Source organism: Kogia breviceps, chromosome 10, assembly GCF_026419965.1.
Source record: "Kogia breviceps isolate mKogBre1 chromosome 10, mKogBre1 haplotype 1, whole genome shotgun sequence".
NCBI lineage: Eukaryota > Metazoa > Chordata > Mammalia > Artiodactyla > Physeteridae > Kogia > Kogia breviceps.
Window position 1 is genome coordinate 80,897,135 of NC_081319.1, and position 22,932 is coordinate 80,920,066.

At 33.8% G+C, this 22,932-nt stretch overlaps 1 protein-coding gene across 2 annotated transcripts in view; it reads right to left on the reverse strand.

Moving 5' to 3' along the window:
* The window catches only part of MMUT (methylmalonyl-CoA mutase), a 27,793-nt gene continuing 4,861 nt past the window's right edge, over positions 1-22,932 (reverse strand). The window contains exons 3-13 of one of the 2 annotated variants that reach the window (XM_067006371.1): positions 21,540-21,907; positions 17,944-18,101; positions 17,231-17,402; positions 15,705-15,953; positions 13,197-13,308; positions 12,007-12,122; positions 10,024-10,139; positions 8,299-8,430; positions 7,067-7,214; positions 4,299-4,466; positions 1-494 (exon numbers count right to left, since the gene is read on the reverse strand). In XM_067006371.1, the coding sequence (XP_066862472.1) occupies positions 366-494; positions 4,299-4,466; positions 7,067-7,214; positions 8,299-8,430; positions 10,024-10,139; positions 12,007-12,122; positions 13,197-13,308; positions 15,705-15,953; positions 17,231-17,402; positions 17,944-18,101; positions 21,540-21,907 (1,868 nt within the window). In that variant the 3' untranslated portion in view covers positions 1-365. The remainder of the gene's footprint in view (positions 495-4,298; positions 4,467-7,066; positions 7,215-8,298; positions 8,431-10,023; positions 10,140-12,006; positions 12,123-13,196; positions 13,309-15,704; positions 15,954-17,230; positions 17,403-17,943; positions 18,102-21,539; positions 21,908-22,932) is intronic. The other variant, XM_059076539.2, reaches the window with a different exon arrangement.

Consider the following 22,932-nt stretch of genomic DNA (forward strand, 5'->3'; position numbering starts at 1 on the left):
TTGGCATTGTTTAATTCTTAAAATAGAAAGTAAACAGGTTTATAAGAAATCTTTCAAATAAATATCACAATTTAAAAAAATAATACCTTTGTCTAGAGTTTCTGACAAAGTATTTAGCATATGTTATAGAGAGTTTTAAAGGATAATTTTATAGAGAGTTTTTAAGGATTTTTTAAAATTTTTTTAATTAAAATTAAAGTGAAAGTATACATACACACTTATGGCATAACAACATTCTTATAAGTCAGGTGCTTGAATCTAAAGCTTTCAGGAAAGCATGTATTAGGTGTTGAATAATTTGAAGATGTGGCTTCTTTGATCATTAGTGAAAGAATAGTTTAGAAAACTAAAACAAAAACAGGATGTTATATAGATTGTTGCTTCTTTGCCAAACACTTCTCAATATCATCAAGCACTTGAAGGACAGCCTTTGGAATTCGAGTCCCAGGACCAAATACATTGGAAACACCAACTTTAAACAGAAATTCATAATCCTGTTGAAAGAATTTAATTAGTAGAACAGACAATATTTCTAATTTCAAGAAAATAAAACAAAAGGACAATGAATGCTGTCCTTTCTTCTTTATCCCCAACGCCCCAAACTTTCTCATCCAGTACACTCTTGGCATTTGGGGCTGAAAAATTCTTCCTTGATTGGGACTGCCACTAGCACCACCGTTAGTACTCCAAGACATTTAAAGAAAAAAAGACATCCTGCCCATTTTCCAAACACCCCAGTGTGTTGTTTGTGGTGGGAAGCTGTATGGTCCACCAATTGAGAACTTCTGAGCCCTAAACCATAATTTTCTCTCACCTAAATTTTTACTACTTGCCATTATTTGTGTTAACTTTAGCAACACATTATAGCTTTAAATTTACAAGGCTATTTATTTCCTCCAAGGTAATTTTGTCTACAGCTAGTGAATGGTGTAGTACTTTGAATTTGGCTTCATGATGGAATTAGATTTTCTAGAAATGAAAATTAACTCATTTTAAAAAATTCTCTGTTGTTGCTGCTGCTGTTTATTAGTTTTACACAAAGTTTGAGTGAAAAGATTCCCCAAAAAAAGGGCACAAATACTGCTCCAGGCTTTAGATTGTTTTAACATCAGAATATTTGTAGCTGTATCAAGTTTAGGACGTGCTTTAAAGTCCTGATCCTCATCCACTAGGGTGATCATATTTCCAGGACATTCTGGTTTGTGCTTATTGTTGCAACAGCTTTTTTTTTTTTTCCCCCATGATTCTTTTTTTTTAATTATCGAGGTGTAATTGACACAAAATATTAGTTTCAGGTATACAACTTAATGATTCAATATGTGTATATACTGCAAGATGATCACCACAGTAGGTCTAGTTAACATCTGTCACCCTAGTTACACAATTTTGTGTGTGTGCACTTGTGAGTTTAGAACTTTAAAGATTTATACTTAAAACTCTGTAACACACTGAGCTCTTGGTAACTCTCTTAGTTACTTAGTACTATACTATGTCCTTAGTCCTTAGTCTCTAAGGTACTACTTACTTACTTACATACTACTCTCGTAGTAACTTTCAAATATGCAGTACGGTACTATTAACTATGGTCACCATGCTGTACACATATTCCCAGGACTTATTTATTTTATAACTGACAGTTTGTACCTTTTGGCCACCTTCACCCATTTCACCCACACTCGACCACTGCCTCTGGCAAACCACCAATCTGTTCTTCTCCATATAAGTAAGATCATGTGGTATTTTATTGTTTCTCTGTCTGACTTATTTCACGTAGCATAATGCCCTCATGATACACCCATGTTGTCGTATACGGAAAGATTTCATTTTTTTATGGCTGAATAATATTCCTCTGTGTGTGTGTGTGTGTGTGTGTGTGTGTGTGTGTATCACATTTTCTTTATCCATTCATCCATTGATGGACGCTTAGGTTATTTCCATGTCTTGGTTATTGTAAATAATGCTGCTATGAACATGGGGGTGCATATATTTTTCAAGCCACTGTTTTTGTTTTCTTCAGATAAATATCCAGTATTGGAATTGCTGGATCATCTGTACTTCTATTTTTAACTTTTTGAAAAGTCTCTATGTTGTTTTCCATAGTGGCTGCACCAATTTACATTCCTACCAACAGTGCACAAGGGTTCCCTTTTCTGCACATCCTTGACTACGCTTGTTATTTCTTATCTTCTTGATGAAAGCCATTCTAATAGATATGAGGTGATATCTCATGGTTTTGATTTGCACTTCCTTGATAATTAGTGATGTTGAGCATCTTTTCATGTACCTGTCAACATCTGTCTATTTAGATCCTCTGTCCATCTTTTAACTGCATTATTTTTGCAGCACCCTTTTTAGTAGTACTCATTTTCATTCTTAAGAGTGATCACATTGGATGATTAATTACACGGTCATGCTAATTATCCCCCAGCTACTTCTTTTCTATCTCTATTATTTAATTATAATATTCTTATAATACCATAATTCTGTAATGGCACTTAACATGTGTTATTGCTATAAGCTCCACAATGGCAATGGCTCAATCATTTTGATTAACCGCCATATATTAGTGCTTTCTAATCTAAATCTAAGAGACTTTCAGTTGAATAATCACAACATTTTATATATTTACTGAAAACAAATAATGAGAAAAAGGCATGGGTGTTAACTGATATATAATTATATTATAAAGGATACCCATAATTATATTATAAAGGATACCCATGTTAACACACAAGTGTGTCATTATAGAATATGATCCTTAGTCTTTAAACTCATGGGGAAAAAAGTATGGCAAACACCTACAGATGTTCTAGGTAATTTAAATATCCAGAGACTTATACGAAATATATTTCTTAAAAATGTCAGCTCACTTATATAACAGGCCTGCATTTCTTCTCAATTCATATTTCAATGCCAGTATTTTGTGCTGCCTAATTATTTTGGTTCTTAAATTTTAATATCATGCCCAAGAGCTTAGGGAACGTAGACTATAAAACTGCAATATAGATAGAAGTATTCCACACAGACAGCAGTAAAGACTAAAAGCCCTTTATATTCCCAGATAGTAAACTATATTTATGAAGATAAGAGCAAATGTGCTAACAAAAGCAGTTTTGTGTTGACTGTACCACATTTTGTGTTGTTAGAAAGAATAAGTAATACACAGCTTGCTCGCCAGCCCCACACTGTCACCAATTTCACAACCTCATACATATGTGTATTTTCTCATTTCCTAAGTAGTGTATAAATTCATTATTTTATATTCTGAGTTGTAATGGAGGGAAAACAACTGTAGACATGGGCACAAGGTCACATGTCACTGACAGATTCCTGCTATGTAGTGGTGAGGCCTTTATAGCATGTATGAATCATTTACTTAGGAGCAGTTTCAGGTAAAGTTCTTGTAATTCAATACTTTTTCCATTCTTAGTAAAAAAAAAGAAAATTTGATATAATTAAAAATTAAATTGGAAATAGACCCAATTTATATCTTAAATATTTTAACTTATCAGGAAGGTGTCCCTGCCCCCTTAATAAATTAATTGACATTATTGTTACCTAGCATCCATTTCTCCTTTCCTAAGAGGATCTACCTTTTTGTTCAAGAATCCACCTCTGCCCCATTCAGCCAATAATTTTTAGGACAGGCTGACTCCATTTATGTCTGAATTAGGTATTTTTGGCTCTAAGAAAATTATACCCCAATCAAATTAGCTTCATGAAAAAGGGGCTCTTACAGGACCATGTAATTTATACAGTGCTGAGTTAAGACAACATTTAGGGATGGGAACAGGCAGGAAATGGACAAGGCAGTGACTCTAAAACAACAGAAGTAAGTGCTACCGACTGACTGACTAAAGGACTGGCTCCACTGCTAGGACAAGGGGTGCTCACTCTATCTCTAGGGAGGGGCTGATATAGTCACCGTGTGTTCACCATTTTTCGGTACTCCAGTTGTGAGATTTTATTACTTTTATCCTGTTCCTTCTCCGTCATTGCTTATTGAATATAAAGAAGACAGATCTCTATCTAGGTGACTAGTTTGTAGGGAGGCAACTCTCTCATACAAGCATTATATATTATTAAATCAAATTATGCATACTGAATTATAATATAGTCTAAATAGAAAATAACATGGACTACTTTTATAGAATTTACTTAGTAAATGACCCAGGAAATGATGTGGCTCTAAATCTGCAACAAATCTTTAGAGAAAGTATATAGAAAATTAAAGAACTACGAATCAGCTACTCAGGTTTCCCATCATGGTACCAGAAAATGTAGGAGATGAACAATACCTGTGGTGGTATCACCCCGCCACACATGACGAGAATATCTGGCCGTCCAAGGGCTTTGAGTTCCTTGATGAGCTCAGGAACTAGGGTCTTATGCCCAGCAGCGAGTGTGCTCACACCCACAGCATGAACATCTGCATCCACAGCCTGCTGGGCCACTTCCCAGGGAGTCTGAGCAATTCAAAAGTAAAGAGACAGATTAGTATTTATTCCAAAAAGTGTTTCTAAAGTGTTATACTACTTCAATCAACATTCCAAGATTTTCCTCATTAAAAATCTTGAAGTGAATATAACTTCATATTTCATCATCAAATACCAACTCATCCAATTATTATAATAAACACCAGGGCTATATCTGCTTCTAGCACTACAAGCTAGCAATTAGATTTAAGTTACACCAAAATATAGTTCCCCCCAAAATGTTCAAGATAAAGTAGGAATATAGGCAAAATATATATTATCTCTTCATTATAATTTTTAAAAAATACATCTGTTGTCTTCACTATCAACACTTACTGAGAGGCAACATGGGATAGGGTTTATAAAGACGTAAGAGACTGAACATAAAATGCAACATGAAAAAGTGAGCCTTAGGTTTTAAGATAGAATGGGAACGAACAAGATGGTGGACTAGGAAGCGCCAGGACCTCATTCTCCCATGGAAACACAGAATTAACAGTAATATATGGAGCTAAAAAAGGTGAGAACTATAGAAACTAGTTAAGGGGCTACAGCACCCAGGAAAGTGCATAAACAAGAGAAGAGAAAGGATGGTGCCAAGGAGGGCATGCCTCTCGTTTATTAACTGATTTAACCATTGGGATATAGAATCATAAAGGATGTTTTCAAACATTCGATTATGAATTGAATTACATAAGATCATATCTGCTCTGTAATGAGTCCGTGACATTGCTTTGATACTGTACACATCTATTTAAATCATTTCATATAAAAAGTACCTATAAGTTTCTCATTGTAAATATAATGTAAACTGAGACAACTGGGAAGGATAAGGCGACCTGAAAAATCACTGCACAATTATAAGCACTAAAAATACTATCAAAATCTGTTTATTTTCTGAGTTGGCAAGATTTTTTTTTTTTTTTTTTTTTTGCGGTACGCGGGCCTCTCGCTGTTGTGGCCTCTCCCGTTGCGGAGCACAGGCTCCGGACGCTCAGGCTCAGCGGCCATGGCTCACGGGCCCAGCCGCTCCGCAGCATGTGGGATCTTCCCGGACCGGAGCACGAACCCGTATCCCCTTCAGCAGGCGGACTCTCAACCACTGCGCCACCAGGGAAGCCCTAGATTTTAAGGCTCATAATTTTAGTGCAGAATCAAAAGATTCTATACTCAGTAATGGATCCACATTCAAGAAGATCTCTAGGTAAGTCATACAACATATTGGTAAAACCTTGAGTCTGTGAAAAATATTAACACACGAAATTAAAACCTTTAAAAATGTGCATATTCCTGCTATTGATTTCTTAGAGGTAAGACATTTAATTTAAGCATGATTTGTTATTCATATCATCCATGCTACCAAAATTGATTAGATTAAAATTCCATTTAGGGACTTCCCTGATGGCACAGTGGTTTAGAATCTGCCTGCCAATGCAGGGGACACAGGTTCGATCCCTGGTCCGGGAAGATCTCACATGCCAAGGAACAGCTAAGCCGGTACGCCACAACTACTGAACTTGCGTTCTACAGCCCAAGATCCACAACTACTGAGCTCGCGTGCCACAACTACTGAAGCCTGCACACTTAGAGCCCGTGCTCTGCAACAAGAGAAGCCACTGCAGTGAGAAGCTTGTGCACCACAACGAAGAGTAGCCCCCACTCGCCACAACTAGAGAAAGCCCACGTGCAGCAACAAAGACCCAAAGTAGCCATAAATAAATAAATTAATAAGTAAATTTATATTAAAAATTCCATTTAAACAATTCATTTCTATGCCTTATGTTTATATAAATTAAACTGTATTTTAAATGATCAAATGTTGCCATTTTAAAAACATCAAATCTAATTTTAATTAAATCAGTCATCAGAGAACTGCATTATTGTACCTTCAGCCACAGATAAGTTTTTTTTTTAATGATGCAGAATTATGGTTAACAAAGTTGGTGGTACTAAAAGACAAATTATATTTTTGCAGATGGTATATAATGGGGAAATGAACTTTTGGTCATTTGAGAAATTCCTTTAGATGCCAATGGCTGACAACAATTTTTAAAAATTCTTTTATTTTATGAAAAATTACTTCCCAAAAGCTAACCACTAAATATTGAAAATGCATTATATTTGATCACTATTTAAAACAAACGAACTAAAGCAAAAGGACAGCAAAATGTAAGTAAAAAAGTAGAATGGGAAAGTATTCAACTTAGAGGAAGACTGAAAGCAATCTAAATATAGTGTATACTATTTGTTTAATCTGAAACATATTTGAGAGTCTTAACAAAACCCACCTTAAATGACTAAGACTCTAAACACATTTACATATTTATCTACCAACACAGTTCAGGACATATCTCCAGAAGTCTGTGCTAACTCTTTATAGTAACAATTTCTTCTAGCCTCTCTAGAGTAATATTTTAAAATCCCAAATGGGAAAACTCTTATGGGAGACTCTATAAAGGCTGGGCCTCTTCAGGAAGATTTACTTCTTTCCTGGTGAAAATACAATGAATACTCTTTAGTCTTCATTCCACTTGACCTATCTGCAGTATGTAGCAATAGTGCTTGAAATTCCTCCCAACAATTTTCAATACCTGAAAAAGAGGACCAATATCCACATCAAAACCAAGATCAGCAAATCCTGTAGCAATAACTTTTGCTCCTCTGTCATGTCCATCTTGTCCCATTTTTGCCACAAGAAGACGAGGTCTACGACCCTCACATTCCATGAATTTCTGAACCCTAAGGAACATTTTAAAATATAACAGTTATATATTAATTGTCTACAGGTAAGATATAAGACTCTAATTTATTTGCAGTAAATCTTTCAAGTTTATTTAAAACATATAATATTTACTCATATTTTGTTAATATCTCTGTTTCACATTAAGAACTCCATTAAAGCCTGAGTATGTTTACCATCTCCCCCCTTAGAAAAAAATTTGAAAGATGGCACAGACTATAAGCCTGTAACACTGAGAACATCACAGTGAAGCAAGATAAGGAAATAACAACTTTACAATTCAAGACAGTCCTCAGAGTACAATATGCAGGAACAGTTACATATAAACCAAAAAATGCCTTCAGAAGTGTTTGTACATATATGTGACTCACTAGCTGTTTTGAACTGTCCATATCTCACTTACCCTTCACAAGTGTGAACTCCCCCAAGGTGACCTCAATGTGGTATCTTAATGTATAATCAAAATACTTGCTTGCTTAAATCAATAAATTTACGCCTCAGATGAAAAAGCATGAAGAAACAAATTTATTTTTGTTAAAAGAAGAAAAATGTTCCATTTTGATGACTTTCACCTTGGCTGTTTTGATATTTATCTCATATATGAGTAGTGACATAGTATTTTTCATGGAAAATTTATTACAGTGGTTGAGAAAACTAATCATCAGGAAACTACTACTCACACTTCAGAAGCATGATCAATTTAAATTAATTCATATTTCCAAATCATGTTTGACAGTTATTCACTGTCAGTCCAGTGACGAGTTATTTGAGCAATTAAACAATGTAAGTAAAACTTAAGAAAATATGAAAATGTACCGTCATAAGGAGATTGAAATCTAAGTACCTGGAGGATATGAAGCAATATCAATGTTAGTTAAACAAACATTTGCTTGAAATGAGAAACTCCTAAAGGGGACTGTGGTGAAAGTTTAAAATATTATTTTAGTAAAGCTACAGATTAAGAGGAAAGTACAAGTCAAATATTTTCCAGTGGTATGTGAAAAAATTAAGCCCACCGTAGATTCATGGGGATTGTGTTAACAGAAAAGATGACATTCTGGTTTAAGAAATCTCACATATTACCTCTTGATTGCAAATGATATCTCTTTACTTTCTCCAAATTCCTGGCGATAGGCTCCACTCACCATACGATCACTAGCTTTATGCTCACCAAATACCTTTTTCATGGCATCTGTGATTTCTCCAACTGTACATCTAAAATATTAAATGGAAGTTCTGTTAACATCATTATTTGGGATAAAAATATTTATTTAACTTAACATTCAATATAATTAGACATATTTTCTTACCTCGGTCAAAAACAGGCTGTCAAAAATCTAAATCCGAATGCTTTCTACTGCATTCATGATAAGATCTTTCCTCAGAATACTTATGAAAAAAATGATTCTGAATGCCTTTACTGAAAAATGACCGAATGACCTAAAAACTACTAGCATACAAGCATCTAAAGGTTACTGAATAATTCATTGCTTAACAATACAAATGGGCAAAGAGCAATATTCCTACTGATATTTTTTGATACAAAGTAAATCTTTTAGCATATTCCATTTGGTTATTAATTCATTCAGAATGTCTTGAGTGCCTAATATGGGCCAAGCACTGCTAAGTGCTAGAGATACAGTGATAAATAAGACAAAAAAAAAAAAAAGTACCTGCTCTTGCAGAATTTATCATCTAGTCAGGGAATACAGATAATGCACTAACAAACAAATAAATTAGTAAGATAATTTCATATGGTAATAAGTACTATAAAGACACTAAAATAGGCAAAATGGAATGAGGTGTTTGGGAAAAATGTTTTAGGGATATTGAAGATCTGAAGATACAGCTTCTGAACTAAGACCTAAATGATGAGAAAGAGACATGCAAGGGAACTTAAGAGGGAAAAGTGTCTGAAAAGGAAATGCTAAATGCAGAGGCTCTGAGAAGTAGGAAAACATGTTTTATGTTCTAAAAATAGAAAGAAGGACATTGGTACACAGCATAACAAAGGAAGTAGGATAAGACAAGGTCAGAGAGGTAGGCAAGGATCATATCCAGCAGTCTTGCAGGCCATGGTAAGAATAGGTTTTAATTTAAAAGGACTGGGAGGCTAATGAAGGATTTTAAGCAGAGAAGTCATCTTATTTCTTTTAAGAAATTAAAACTAAAAAAGAAGAAATTAAAACTGAAAAACAAACAAAAAAACAACTGATATACTATTCACTCCATCCCTTAAGCACTTGAAACAACTTAAAAGTCCATTATATTAAGCAATAAACAATAAAAGCAAAAATAATTTATTTAGTGACATTATCATATATTGGGAGAAAAGTTTTTGTGTCACTTGCTTTTCTGCATGTTCTGTAAGGTAAAGCACTGACTGCCTTTATGCTGGACTATCTTTCAGAGATGTCTACATAGTACACAGCCTTGGAAGACAGAGATACTGTCCAGCTTGGAAAAAGGGCAGGTTTGCTTACTGTCCAACCTAATAATGTCTCCCTATCCTTGAAAGTACATCAAACTTCAACCTGCAAATCAGTGGCACAGGCTTATTATAATAGCTTCAAATGTCCTGAGCCACAGGGAAATACACGAATATTAATACACTCCATTCAAAATGTATGAATGTTTTAAATGCACAGATGTTTAAGAGAAACAAGAATTTTTTTTTTTTTTTGGTTTCCAATATTTTCTTTTAGACTCACATGGTTTATAGAATCAGCCTTTTATTTAAGTACACACTGAAAAACTAAACTGGTCAACTTTTAGGATTTGGAAATCTCCAAACTTACATATCCTTACCTTGCACGAGTTGCATCTACTGCAAGAGCGAGAATATTCCCATCTCCACTGGCAGCACATGCAGTCAGGGCAGTGAGACACCGCTCAGCCAAAGCTTGATCCCTGCTGGATTTGACCTTACAGAAAAGGGTAAGGAAAAGGACCACATATGTGATTAGAGAATAAAACAGAGATCAGATTATACTCTAATGTATATCATATGGAAATTGTTCCATAATCCTAACTTTAAAAACAAAAGAAAAAAATAGAAGAGAATAAGATGTATCCTAGCACTGATATTCATCACATTTATTCATTCCCTCAACATTTAAGGACTTCCTAAAATAATACTAAATTCTGTATAACACTAATTCAGAAACAAGCAGGGCAATAATAAATAGTGCTGACTCTCCCAAGTAGTACATGCAACTTAATAGATTACAACTTAGGGAATATTTTAGTTATATTTTAAGTTTCCTTTAGCTAATTAATAGTCTATCGGTAATAATATGTATGTATATCACTATTCTACTTAAAAATAATCGCGAGATAAAAAGAGAGACAGAGACAATGAGAAATACTGCAAAAGAGAGAGAAAGACAATGAAAAGTGTAGTCAAAAACATTTTCCCTTGGGTCTTAGCTCTATTCTGCTCTGCCAACAACCTGCCTAAACAAAGTTACCTAAAATCCAAATTTTTACAAGTTTTCACCACCTGTAACAAAGTCTAAAATATGATACTGCCTAAGATGCCACTAAAATTATATCATATCTATAAGCAGAGGTGGGTTAGGAAAATTTATATTATAGGCAAAGGGGAACCCAAATCCATTATCATTATTGAATTTCTCACTCTTACCCAGAATAAGGTAGATCATCATTTATGGTAAGTGGATGCCCTCAAGCTGTGACTTTAAGAGAGTTTAAGTACAAGAGAGGAAAAAAGCAGTTTTCCAAATATAATAAATATTGAGACTGTTGTGACCACTGGAAATATAATGCTACATCCTAAATAGGACCTTTAAAAAATGACAAAAATGTGGGAGGGGAGTCATTATCTCCTGAATGAGGGTGAAAAAGGAAATAATATCATTAAACATCTGCCATTAACTCTAATAAAAAAACAAATAGAAGTTGAAAGTTACATACAGTCTAACTGGACAAAGTCTACTGGATTCTTAAAGAACATCTGAACTGAGGAGAAAAAAGTCCTATTTTAAACAATCATAGGGGAAGTTAACAGAGAAAACCATTAAGGAATTTCAACTTTCCTGCTTTAGAAATAGCAGTAACTACTAAAGCCAGAGATTAAGAGACCAATGTAGCTTCAAACAACAGAAATATATAGGTTACAGCAGTAAGAATTAATAAGTTTTATCTATTTTAGTATTTTACATAGTTTGGTTCATCTCAGTGAGAAACTGGAAATTAAAAGTTAAAACAGTTCTCTAGTTTCTACTTAAATATCTTTCATTCTAAACTGTATCTTACTAAAGCACTATTCAAATATATTTGAAATTTTTTTTAATTGAAAAAAATTAAAATCATACTACTATGTTTCTTTCATAGTAGTATCAGGAACATGGAAATAAATTACAGTGAGAAGACCTGGGTTCAAATATGGACTCTGAACTTAATTTTGTTTTTAACTTTGAGTGAGTTAGATAATCATCTAAGCCTTACTTCAAATGTGTAAATTATAGGAGGCATTATTATTATGGTGTGGTTTTTAATAAGAACGTATAAGTTTCACAGAGGCAGATACCATGATTAAAAACATGAGTATTTGGCATCAACAGACTTAGAGATTTGAGTCTTGGATGCTTAATTATTTATCCTGGGCAAGTTTTCTCCATCTCCCTTATCTTTAGTTTCCTTACCTTTAAAATGTTGGGAAATAATACACACTTCATATGGTGTTTCTAACAATGCAGCAGGACAGCGTGAGGGCTTGGACAGTGCCCAGCACACAGAAAACGCTCAAAATATGACACCTGTTATTACCTTCTTAAGTTTTTCAATCTGCTTGTTACGCACTGAAGTATTATCAATTGCCAGAACATCCACAGATTCTTCTTTTTCCAACTGGTACTTATTTACTCCAACAATTACTTCAGAACCTGTTAATCTCCCAGAGGAAAATAATATGTAGATCCTATTCACAAATAACTGTCTAACAGTAATGCTCTGATCACCACACGTGCTTTCCTTATAAGCTTGATATTTTTAAGTAGTATTCTTACTCTTAATGAAGTTTCAATATAGATCAGTGAATACCAATATGGAATGGGGACAGGAGGGGAAGAGACAGGTATATATCAGAATCTCTGTAAGGGAGGGCTTTGATTTTTCACCCAAACTATATGCTTTTCCAGAGTTTCTGAAAAACACTACAAAATTAAAATTGTAGTAGCAGCCACCAACTAAGATTTATAAGGTAGAAGACAAACATGCAATGGCTTTTCTAATATTTTCTTGAATCCTCTTACAGCCAATCACTTTTAAACAAAAAATACCTTTAAAATCTATAAGTGATAAACCAGAATTACAAATTATACTTCCTTAACACTATAAATATATTTTGCCTCAAACTACCAGATTATTACTCTAGCTAAAGACATCTCGCCAAGAAAAGAGGTATATCCTACCTCAGGATATACCTCTTTCCTTATTTTCTTCATAAAACTTACCATAATCCGTTATTATTTTGTCTATTTACTTGCTTACTTGTTCATTTTCTCTCTCTCTCTTACCAAAATGTAAGCTCTATGGGTGTAGAGACCATGTCTGTCCCATACACAGTTGTATGCCCAGATATAGCACAGCGTCTCAAATACTAAAGACTAAAAAAGTATTGGCTGATTGAATGAACAAATAAATGAATAGTCCAATGCAGAGCACAATGACCAATAATAATGTCATCTTCAAATGGTGGAGATATCTACCCACATATATACACATAATAAATGGGCAAACCTCCACACATACTTTGTACATATGTTTGCTTATGTGCATCCAGGCATGCAAAAATACAAACACAGAAATAGATACATATAGATTCATGAGAAACTTTTTATCCAAGTTTCATTTTTCTATAATTTTTGTTTTACTAACTTTATGTTATCTTCAAACAGAAATCAATATTTCTTTTTAAATACTGGATTTCACATATAAACTTTTCTACTTTATCTTACCAGAATCAATTCTAGCTTGTCTTCGCGCAGCACATTCTTCGATTCGAAGTTTAGGTATTCCCTCTGCTACAGCTTTGGCCATTCCACCCATCTCTTCAATTTCATTAATGAGCTAACAAGGAAAAACAGATTAATAAAACTAGAAGAGAAGATGAAAATATTTTAATAAACAATACAAATGTGTTATGTTATATAATTACTAATGTTAATAAAATTATAAACTATTTTAGTGGTAAATTTAATGTTTCATAAGAAACGAATTAACAACAGAGCATTAATTAGAAATTCTGCAGAGTTAATAATGCTGTATTATATATTTGAAAGTTGCTAAGAGATAATCTTAAAAGTTCTCATCACAAGAAAAAATATCTGTAACTGTGTATAGTAATAGATGTTAACTAAACTTATTCTGATAATCCTTTCACAATATATACATATATTAAATCCTTACGTTGTACACAAACTCATACAATGTTAATATGCCAATTACATCAATAAGAAAAAAGACATTGTGTTTAAAATTATTTTAAAAGACAACAGAAAAACTAACAAGTATATTTTAGAAAACACAAAAATCTCTCGCTCAAGTCTTAGAAGCCAACTAAAGATAACACTAATTCTGTAATTTTTATTTTTAATTACATAAATAAAGTTTTCATGGTTACATAAATACTCTAAAAAGTATATTTCAAAATGCCATTTTATTTTTCGATATGATCAGCAGAGTAATGATATAACTCTAGCATTATTGACATCAAGAAACACCTAAACCTTCAATCACAGCCTCATATATACATGACACAGTGGAAAATGGATGGTGGAATGGAATACGATTTTGCAGACAGGAGCAAGGTCATACTGGTTTTCTGCTGATGGATTCAAGAAAGAAGAACCTGTACTGGATTCAATAGAAGCCAAGAATCTTCTAGGAAGCTAAAAAGAAGGGGACTACTTGAGAATTTGCAACTACCTCTCTCCCATTCTGTCAGGAAAACCAAAATTTAGTGAACTAGAGAAGCAATGGACTATGAAACATCAAGTACAGGAAGAGGCAAGGATACGATGTCTTACTGAAACAAAAACCTACATTCTGAATGATAAGACTGCAAATAAAAAGGCACACAGAGGAAACAGTGACAATACAGGATATAAAAGAAAACTTCAAAAAATATAATGATCCTCAGAAAAAGAAGAGATTCTGTAATAATGAAACAACTAGTATTAATGCAACAGGAAAAATTAGAAAAAAATGAGCTCTCAGAAATTAAAAATACGATATATAAATTTTAAAGTATTTAAGTAGAAAGATAAAGGTGATGACTCTCCAAAAAACCAGAACAAAAACTCAAAGATGCATTATAGAACAGATAAAAATGTCAGAAATCATTTAAGGAGGTCCTTACCTGATAACCATAAGTTCTAAAAAGACAAACCAAAGGAAAATGAGTGGAGAGAAATTATCAAAGAAATAATACACGACAAATTTCCCAGAGCTATGAGAACATGAAAAAGGGGCCAGGTGAAAAATGTCCACCAAAGGGGACAGTGCAGGAAAAAATACACACACAAAGGTACATGAACACAAAAATAAAGAAGAGATCCTGAAACTTTCAGAAAGAAACATCCTGAATGACAATAGCATCAGATTTCTGAACAGAAATATTGAAAGCTAGAATAAAAAGTAGGTGAATGCTTACAAATTTGCTTACAAACTCCCAAATGAAAAATTTCAAACCCAGATTATCAATTAAATATGAAAGTAGAATAAAGATATTTTCAAACATCCAAAGTTTCAACTAATTCATCTCCCATGCACCATTTTTAGGAGGTTCCCATAAGATGTGCTTCAAAATAACAAGGGATAATCAACAAAGAGACAGGATTCAGGACACAGATTCAACATAGCAGAGGTGAAAAGGATTCTGACAATAATGACAAAGGGAAAGCCAAGGACAGCAACGGTCTAGAGAGAAACCAGTCTAAATTAAATGAGAATATAGAGGACTTCAGGAAGGATTTACACTGAGATATAATTATATTGGTAATATGGGACAAAGGAAAGAAGGGACAAGATCCAGCTAAAATACAAAGCTACCATACTAGCAAAGCAGTAGATAAGGTCTAAAATTGATTGAATTAGAACAAACAGTATATACCTGTATTTTGAAACATGGAGATAAAAACAAACAAAAAGATGTAGCTGACTCAAGGAAGCGGGAAAACAAGCAAGTGGAGGAGAAAGGACTGCTTTTTTGTTATAGTCTTTTAACATTAGTTGTCTTTTTAACTCTTTGAAATAAAATACTTTAATACAAATACAAATGTATTTTTAAATTTTAAGTTTCAGCTTTAAATACTATAAAGTCAAATCTAAAATTCCCTTTTCTCGGAAACACTTTATAAATCTTGATATAAATCTATAAATGATTTGATTTATAAATCAAAAATCTATAAATCTTTGTAAATCTGTAAATCTTATAAACAAAGTTTCAAAGAGGAGAAACTGACCTTCAAGGCAGCGTCATAAACATCATTTGTGAGAGATTCCATCATGTATGAACCTCCCCAAGGATCAGCCACTTTAGGAATCCCAGATTCTTCTTGAATAATGATTTGCGTGTTCCTGGCAATTCGAGCACTTTTCACAGTTGGCAAACCCAGGGCTTCATCAAAAGAATTTGTGTGCAAAGACTGAGTCCCTCCAAACACTGCTGCCATTGCTTCTACTGTGGTACGAATGATGTTATTGTAAGGATCCTAAAACATTTAGTAAAAGGCAAAAAACCAAAACAAAACAAGGCAACAATTGATATATTGCAGCCGTAAAAGATGACAATGATTAAGCAGTGGCTGATGCATACTTTCTTTGCCAAAGTCTGTATTAGTCTTCAGAATATCTAATAAATTTAGACAAATTAGTAAACAAACCAGACTTAGGATTAAGAGCCAAAGGATCTAGTCTGTGCTTAGGCACTAAAACATTGCCTCTTATAATCATCTGAAATATGAAGTATTTGTTGTGCTTATTTTTGTATTGCCTAAATAGTCTTCTATAAGTGCATCATGAATGTATACTTTGTCTACTTAGATTATGAATATACTTCATTTCATAATTCACTATCTCCTAATTATTGTATAACTTGAAGTATCTACCCTAATGAGGTACACAAAACTGGCAATGATTTATTAATAAATGATTAATAAAACAGATGAACAATGGACTATAAGACAAGAAATATGACTTCTAGTTCATTCTGTTCCTAACTGTGATATGGGCAAGCCATTGGACCTTCCTGAACTTCAGCTTCCTTAGCTGTAAAAATGAGGAGGCTAAGTCAGAAACAATTACTAAAGTTCTTTCCAACTCTGAAATCTATATTTCTCCATTTATAAGTACCTGAAATCATATTTAATATGGAGACTACTTTTTATTTGTTTTAAATTTATAAAAGCAATGTAACTTTAAAGTTATAAATTATTTTATGTATCAAAATAATTTAACATGTAAAGAAAATGCATGTTAAAAAAGATCACCACCACATAATTTTTTAATGAAATGAAATTTAAATAGATTAACCAAGTGATAATAGTTTTTAAATGGTTGTTTGCATGCATGCTTATTTAAACACAACTATAATAAAAAAATGTGTATGTATAAAATCAAATTTTAATGAGGAAGTTTTGTGTTAAGAATTTTAACCATTAAAATTATTTAAGACAATATTACTTAAATTATAATTTGTACTTCTTCCTCATCATCACATTTTTTTACTTTTAAAAAAGTTAAATACACAGCCCTACATGTAAGCTAAGATTTAAATGATTTTATATTGTTAACCACTAGAGGGGGCCAATTTTATTTATTTATTATAATTTGTGTAAAAACAAATATAAGTATGCATTACGCTTCAGAATAATTATGATTTTCAAATATTAGCAGATAAGTTCTTAAATCTGTTTCGTGACTATGCCAAGTTGCTTAGAAGAAAATATATGACTTTACTAAAATTCTACACTTTAAATGTTATACATACTTGCTCAGTAAGTGACCATCCTGATGTCTGGCAATGTGCTCTTAGAAGAAGAGATTTAGAGTTTTTAGGCTTAAACATTTTCTCTATTAAGTGAGCCCAGAGTCTTCTCCCAGCTCTCATTTTTGCTATTTCCATATAAAAGTTCATCCCAATTCCCCAGAAGAAAGACAACCTAAAATAGTAAAGTCCAGAATTTGATTATAAAATGGAAATTAATTGTATCTCACACACACACACACACACACACACACACACACACACACACACACACACACAGCTCAGATTTTAATTTCAAGCAACGTAGTTTAATTAAAATCAAAGCATATGTACTTCAGTAACTTTAAACCTGTAATAATAGATGACTTCTGTATTTTAAAATGGAAATATTAAAAGAACAAAAGCAAATCTGTCTTGAAAACCATATTTACATTTTAATATTATTTGTCAAATGTGCCGGTTAATTGTGTTCTCTGAACAGCAGCGGCCAAAATTCCTCTAATTTACCAAGAAGTATAGTCAAATTTAATTCTGAATTTTAATTATAAATAGTATTGGCTTATTCCTTCTTTATCAGTCAGATAAAACATTTTTTAAAAATCTGGTATATTTATATATACAAATTCATTTTTATCAATATATTTTGCTACACACTCATAAAATGGTCCTGTGAACTTTCTTAATGTTGAGGCAATATTTGAGTTTAATTTACTCACCTTGGTGCAAATTCATCAATTGTCAGGCCAGCTTGGAGTCCAGTTCTACAGTACTCCAACCCATCTGCTACAGTATAGGCCAGTTCCAGAATGGCATCAGCTCCTGCTTCCTGCATATGGTATCCACTAATTGAAATTGAATTAAATTTTGGCATGTGCTATATAAAAAAATTTAAAAATACAACTGTAAATAAAAATATAAGAAAGGTTCTATTAAATCTATCTTCTAAAAGACAATATTACTTTAAAATGATATTTGATTCAGATATACTAATTAGTTCATAATATAAACTGAAAATATTTAATGTTTAGTTACATTCAATTCACTTTCCAATTAAAATGGCTGATCCAATGAACCACTGTAAGGACTGTACCTGTTTTATTTTTCTAGTGAAAAAGAATCACCAGCCATCATTTAGCACCAAAAGTTAAACTCTGAAATTAGCTGGCTGAGGTTAGGAATGTAACCTTTGACCCAAGAACTGAATGATGACATCTTTAATTCCAAACTCATGACTTCGACCTCATAAGAGATCCTAAGACCTCAAACCTTTGGGAGAATCTGCTGAAGATGTATAAATTTAATTATTATTAACTAGTTATTAATTATCTTATTTGAATGAACTCATTGAATATGAATAAGTACACAGTGGGTAAAAAAAGAAAATGATTCAGTGCTAGTACTGTATATCAAAACAGGAAAAAATGCATGGCTTAAAAATCAAAGATTTCAGTTTGATTTATTGTGACATTTAATGCTAAGGATAATTCAGACAGGTTCCTTCTACCACAACCACTAATCCACTATCCCCCTAAAATGTCACGTTAGGTGGGGTACATACCACACAGAACCTGCAGAACAAAAAAACGATTATCCTTCCAAGAATTAGCCAAAGACAAAATAATAAAAACTAAATCAGACACTCATTACAGTTGGTTCAGAACATGGACTCAGGTCAGAGTGCTCAAATTCTAGTCATGTCACTTAAGTAGCCAGAAGACTGTAGGCAAGTTTCTCAACCTTGTTATCCCTTGGTTTCCTAAACTATAAAATAGAGATAATAACTCTACCTTCCTCACGGAATTGTTGTAGTATTAAAAGAAATGATTCATCTGGACAACTTAGTACAGTATTATGCCAGTACACAGTAAGTATTCAAAAAAAGTTAGCTGTTGTTAGTATATGGTATGGATTATCTGTATTTTACATTTGCAAATATTTTATTTATAACTAACCAAGAGTTCTTGAAAAATGTTCATCACAAAAGCAATAAAGTGATTGAATTACATGGAACTGAGAGACTACTTGAATATATTTGGAGCTACAAATGAGAAGGAAACAAACGTGCTTCTCTACTGAGAGGAGTTTAATAGCAGAATTTATTTTAAGAATAGTAGAAACACTGGGAACATTGGAATATCATTCAGCCTTTAAAAGGAAGTAGATTCTGGGATTCCCTGGTGGTGCAGTGGTTAAGAATCTGCCTGCCAATGCAGGGGACACGGGTTCAAGCCCTGGTCCAGGAAGATCCCACATGCCGTGGAGCAAGTAAGCCCATGAGCCACAACTACCGAGCCTGCACTCTAGAGCCCACGAGAAACAACTACTGAAGCCTGCATGCCTAGAGGCCGCGCTCAGCAACAAGAGAAGCCACTGCAATGAGAAGGCCGCGCACCCCAACGAAGAGTAGCCCCTGCTCACCGCAACTAGAGAAAGCCCACGTACAGCAACGAAGACCCAAGGCAGCCAAAAATAAATAAAATAAATTTTTTTAAAAAAAGGAAGTAAATTCTGAAACAGGCTATAATATGGATGAAACTTAAGGGCATTACGCTAAGTGAAATAAGCCAGACACAAAAAGACAAATACTGTATGATTCCACTTATATGAGGTACTTAGAGTAGTCATATCCATAGAAACACAAGGCTGAAGGAAGGGGAGAATGGAAAGTTATTATTTAATAGGTACAGAGTTCCAGTTTTGCAAGATGTAAAGAATTCCGGAGATGGATGGTGGTGATGGTTGCACAACAATGTGAATGTACTTAAAGCCACTGAACTGTATACCTGGAAATGATTAAGATGGTCATTTTTATGCTATGTGTATTTTGTCACAATTAAATATATTTTAGAGGAACAACATAAAAGTTTAGTTACTTCAAATAACATACTTGATCAACATCTGAAACTGGCACTTTTATCACTTATATGAAAGATTATATAAAGCAATTTTGAACTTGTAGATGACATTAGTGTTTCACAAGGTTAAATGCCCAAGTACATAACAGCAGACTGGTACTATCCACTTCAATAGCCATTCTCCACTCTCCTCTTGTACCTGAACCCTACATTCAGTGCCAAAGTGTTCTACATTTGCAATCTTCCCTCTTTGTGTCCACTGAGATATACGTGGAAGTTTGGTTTGTTCCTTCTGGAAGTTCACCTTTAATCAGAGGGGCTAGGCCCCTCTCCCCACACAAACACAGCCGGCCCACCTACTTCCTTAATCATGAGCTGGCACACAAACAATTAAGAGAAGCTAAATGAAAGGAGGCTGGAATCCTCACGATTGCGGTGTTTCCATACAACCAAGACCCTGAGTCTACCTTCCAACGTTTTTCAGTTGAAATAGAATTGACTCCTATTTAGTTAAAGCTACTGCTATTTGTGTATGTGTGTGTGTTTGTCATATACTGCTCAAATCAATCCTCCTGTGCATGTGTTCTTGAAATTGAAAAAGGTGACACGTGTGTATTCTATACAATTCATGTGAGCAGATGGAATCTATGAAAAGCAATAAGATTGAAAAGTATAAAGTTTATCAAACGAGAGCAGGGAATGCTAGCAAGAGTCTGGAGATAACCGCAATTACAAGAGGTAAACAGATTTAAAAAAAGCTTTGATGATGGAGGAGAGATGTACCCTTTGCTATGAAATAATGGTCTAATTTTAAGGTAGGTAGGAAGAGAGCATTGCCAGCAAAAAGTAAAATGGGAATGATGGGGGAAAATATAAGTGAATTACTTAGAGGAAATGAAGCAGCTTTATGTTTCCCTGTAGAAGGATTGCTGCTAATATAGGAATACTATAAGAACCTTATTTTCCCACCAATCTTGGGAAAATGAATCTAGTTCAGGGATGAAATATTAGGGACCTCATTGTGGTTGCAGATATAAGTGTTATCTTCTAATCCAGTTTTTTGCAGAAATAAAGCTAATATTTTGATCCCCATCTGTCTGCCACCAGTGTCTATTCACAACTGGATCTGAACTTCGGAGAGAAATAAAACAAGTGTAAATTATGAGCCCTCCTTGATTCTAACAAATATCAGAGAATAAAAATTTTAATAAAGTAAATACAATAAATGTCTACTGCCCAGATTCCCACAGGTAATGACAGACCATAAAACTAGTACATTAAAGACCAAAAAATAAAAACTAACAATACACACACATAAACACAAAACCCACACCCTGACTCTATACTACAACTATCACTCTGATTCAATTACCAAATTCAAATTAGGCTATGGCATTTTATAAAAATTCCTACATTCAAAGAACTACAGCAAAATCTATAATAACCACAAAGGATACCTTTGCTGTATATTGGAAGATGTCAGCAATAATTTTCATGGATGGTTCTGGAGGAAAAATGTAAGTATTTCTGACCATAAACTCCTTTAGTATATCATTTTGGATTGTACCAGTAAGTTTCTCTTTAGGTACACCTTGTTCTTCCCCAGTTACTATAAAAGTTGCAAGAACTGGAATAACTGCTCCATTCATGGTCATGGAAACTGACATTTTTTCTAAAGGAATTCCATTGAAAAGAATTTTGGTATCTTCCACAGTGTCAATAGCAACTCCAGCCATTCCAACATCACCACGAACTCGAGGGTTGTCTGAATCATAGCCACGATGAGTTGCCAGATCAAAGGCAACCGATAATCCCTGCTGACCAGCTAAATATATAAAGAAAAATAATGTAGGATTAGAGTCTGGCATCAAAGTAAACTGATTTTCTTTAACACTACTTAGTGTTGATTCATCTCACCACATTATACTTTTATAATAAACATTTTTTATGCTCAAAACAAACTTAAATAAAATACTTTATTTCCTACTAAAAGTTTGCTGTTTCCCATGTGCTAAAATGCACAAAGTGAATTTTTCTTCACTATAATAAAGGATGGAACCAAACATGTCATACATCTCACGTCCATCTCAAGATTTTTTTATCTTAACGATTTGTTTTTAAATTTTTAATTTATTTCTGGCTGCATTGGGTCTTCGTTGCTGCCCGCGGGCTTTCTCTAGTTGCCGCGAGCGGGGGCTACTCTTCGTTGTGGTGCGCGTGCTTCTCATTGCGGTGGCTTCCCTTTGCAGAGCACAGGCTCTAGGCATGTGGGCTTCAGTAGTTGTGGCACGCAGGCTCAGCAGTTGTGGCTCTAGGGCTCTAGAGCGCAGGCTCAGTGGTTGTGGTGCACGGGCCTAGTTGTGCTCTGCGTGGTATGTGGGATCTTCCCATACCAGGGCTCGAACCCGTGTCCCCTGCAATGGCAGGTGAATTCTTAACCACTGTGCTACCAGTGAAGCCCTATCTTAACAATTTTTGATAGAAATATATTTAAGATTCATGAAAAGATATGGCTGTTTGTATATAGTTAACATAATTTAGTATTTGTATGCTCGCTTATTTATTTTTGTTCTTGTCTTGACCATTCAAATATTATGGGAAAGAGAATTATGAAAACCATGCAAAAAACTAAAATTTGTACATGATCATTTGTTTATTCCTTTCTTTGGCCATCACTTAAACCATTTTCCCCTCCAATTCCTATCCTGATGGTTTTAAGTAAAAGCTTCTCAAAGGCAAAGCCAAAGTCTCTTTTCTTCATACAGCTTCACTTCACCTAATTCCTTTTACACAATGTGCATGTAAGTATTGTTTACTCTCAAGAATTTAGCACTTTATTCTGGGTCATCT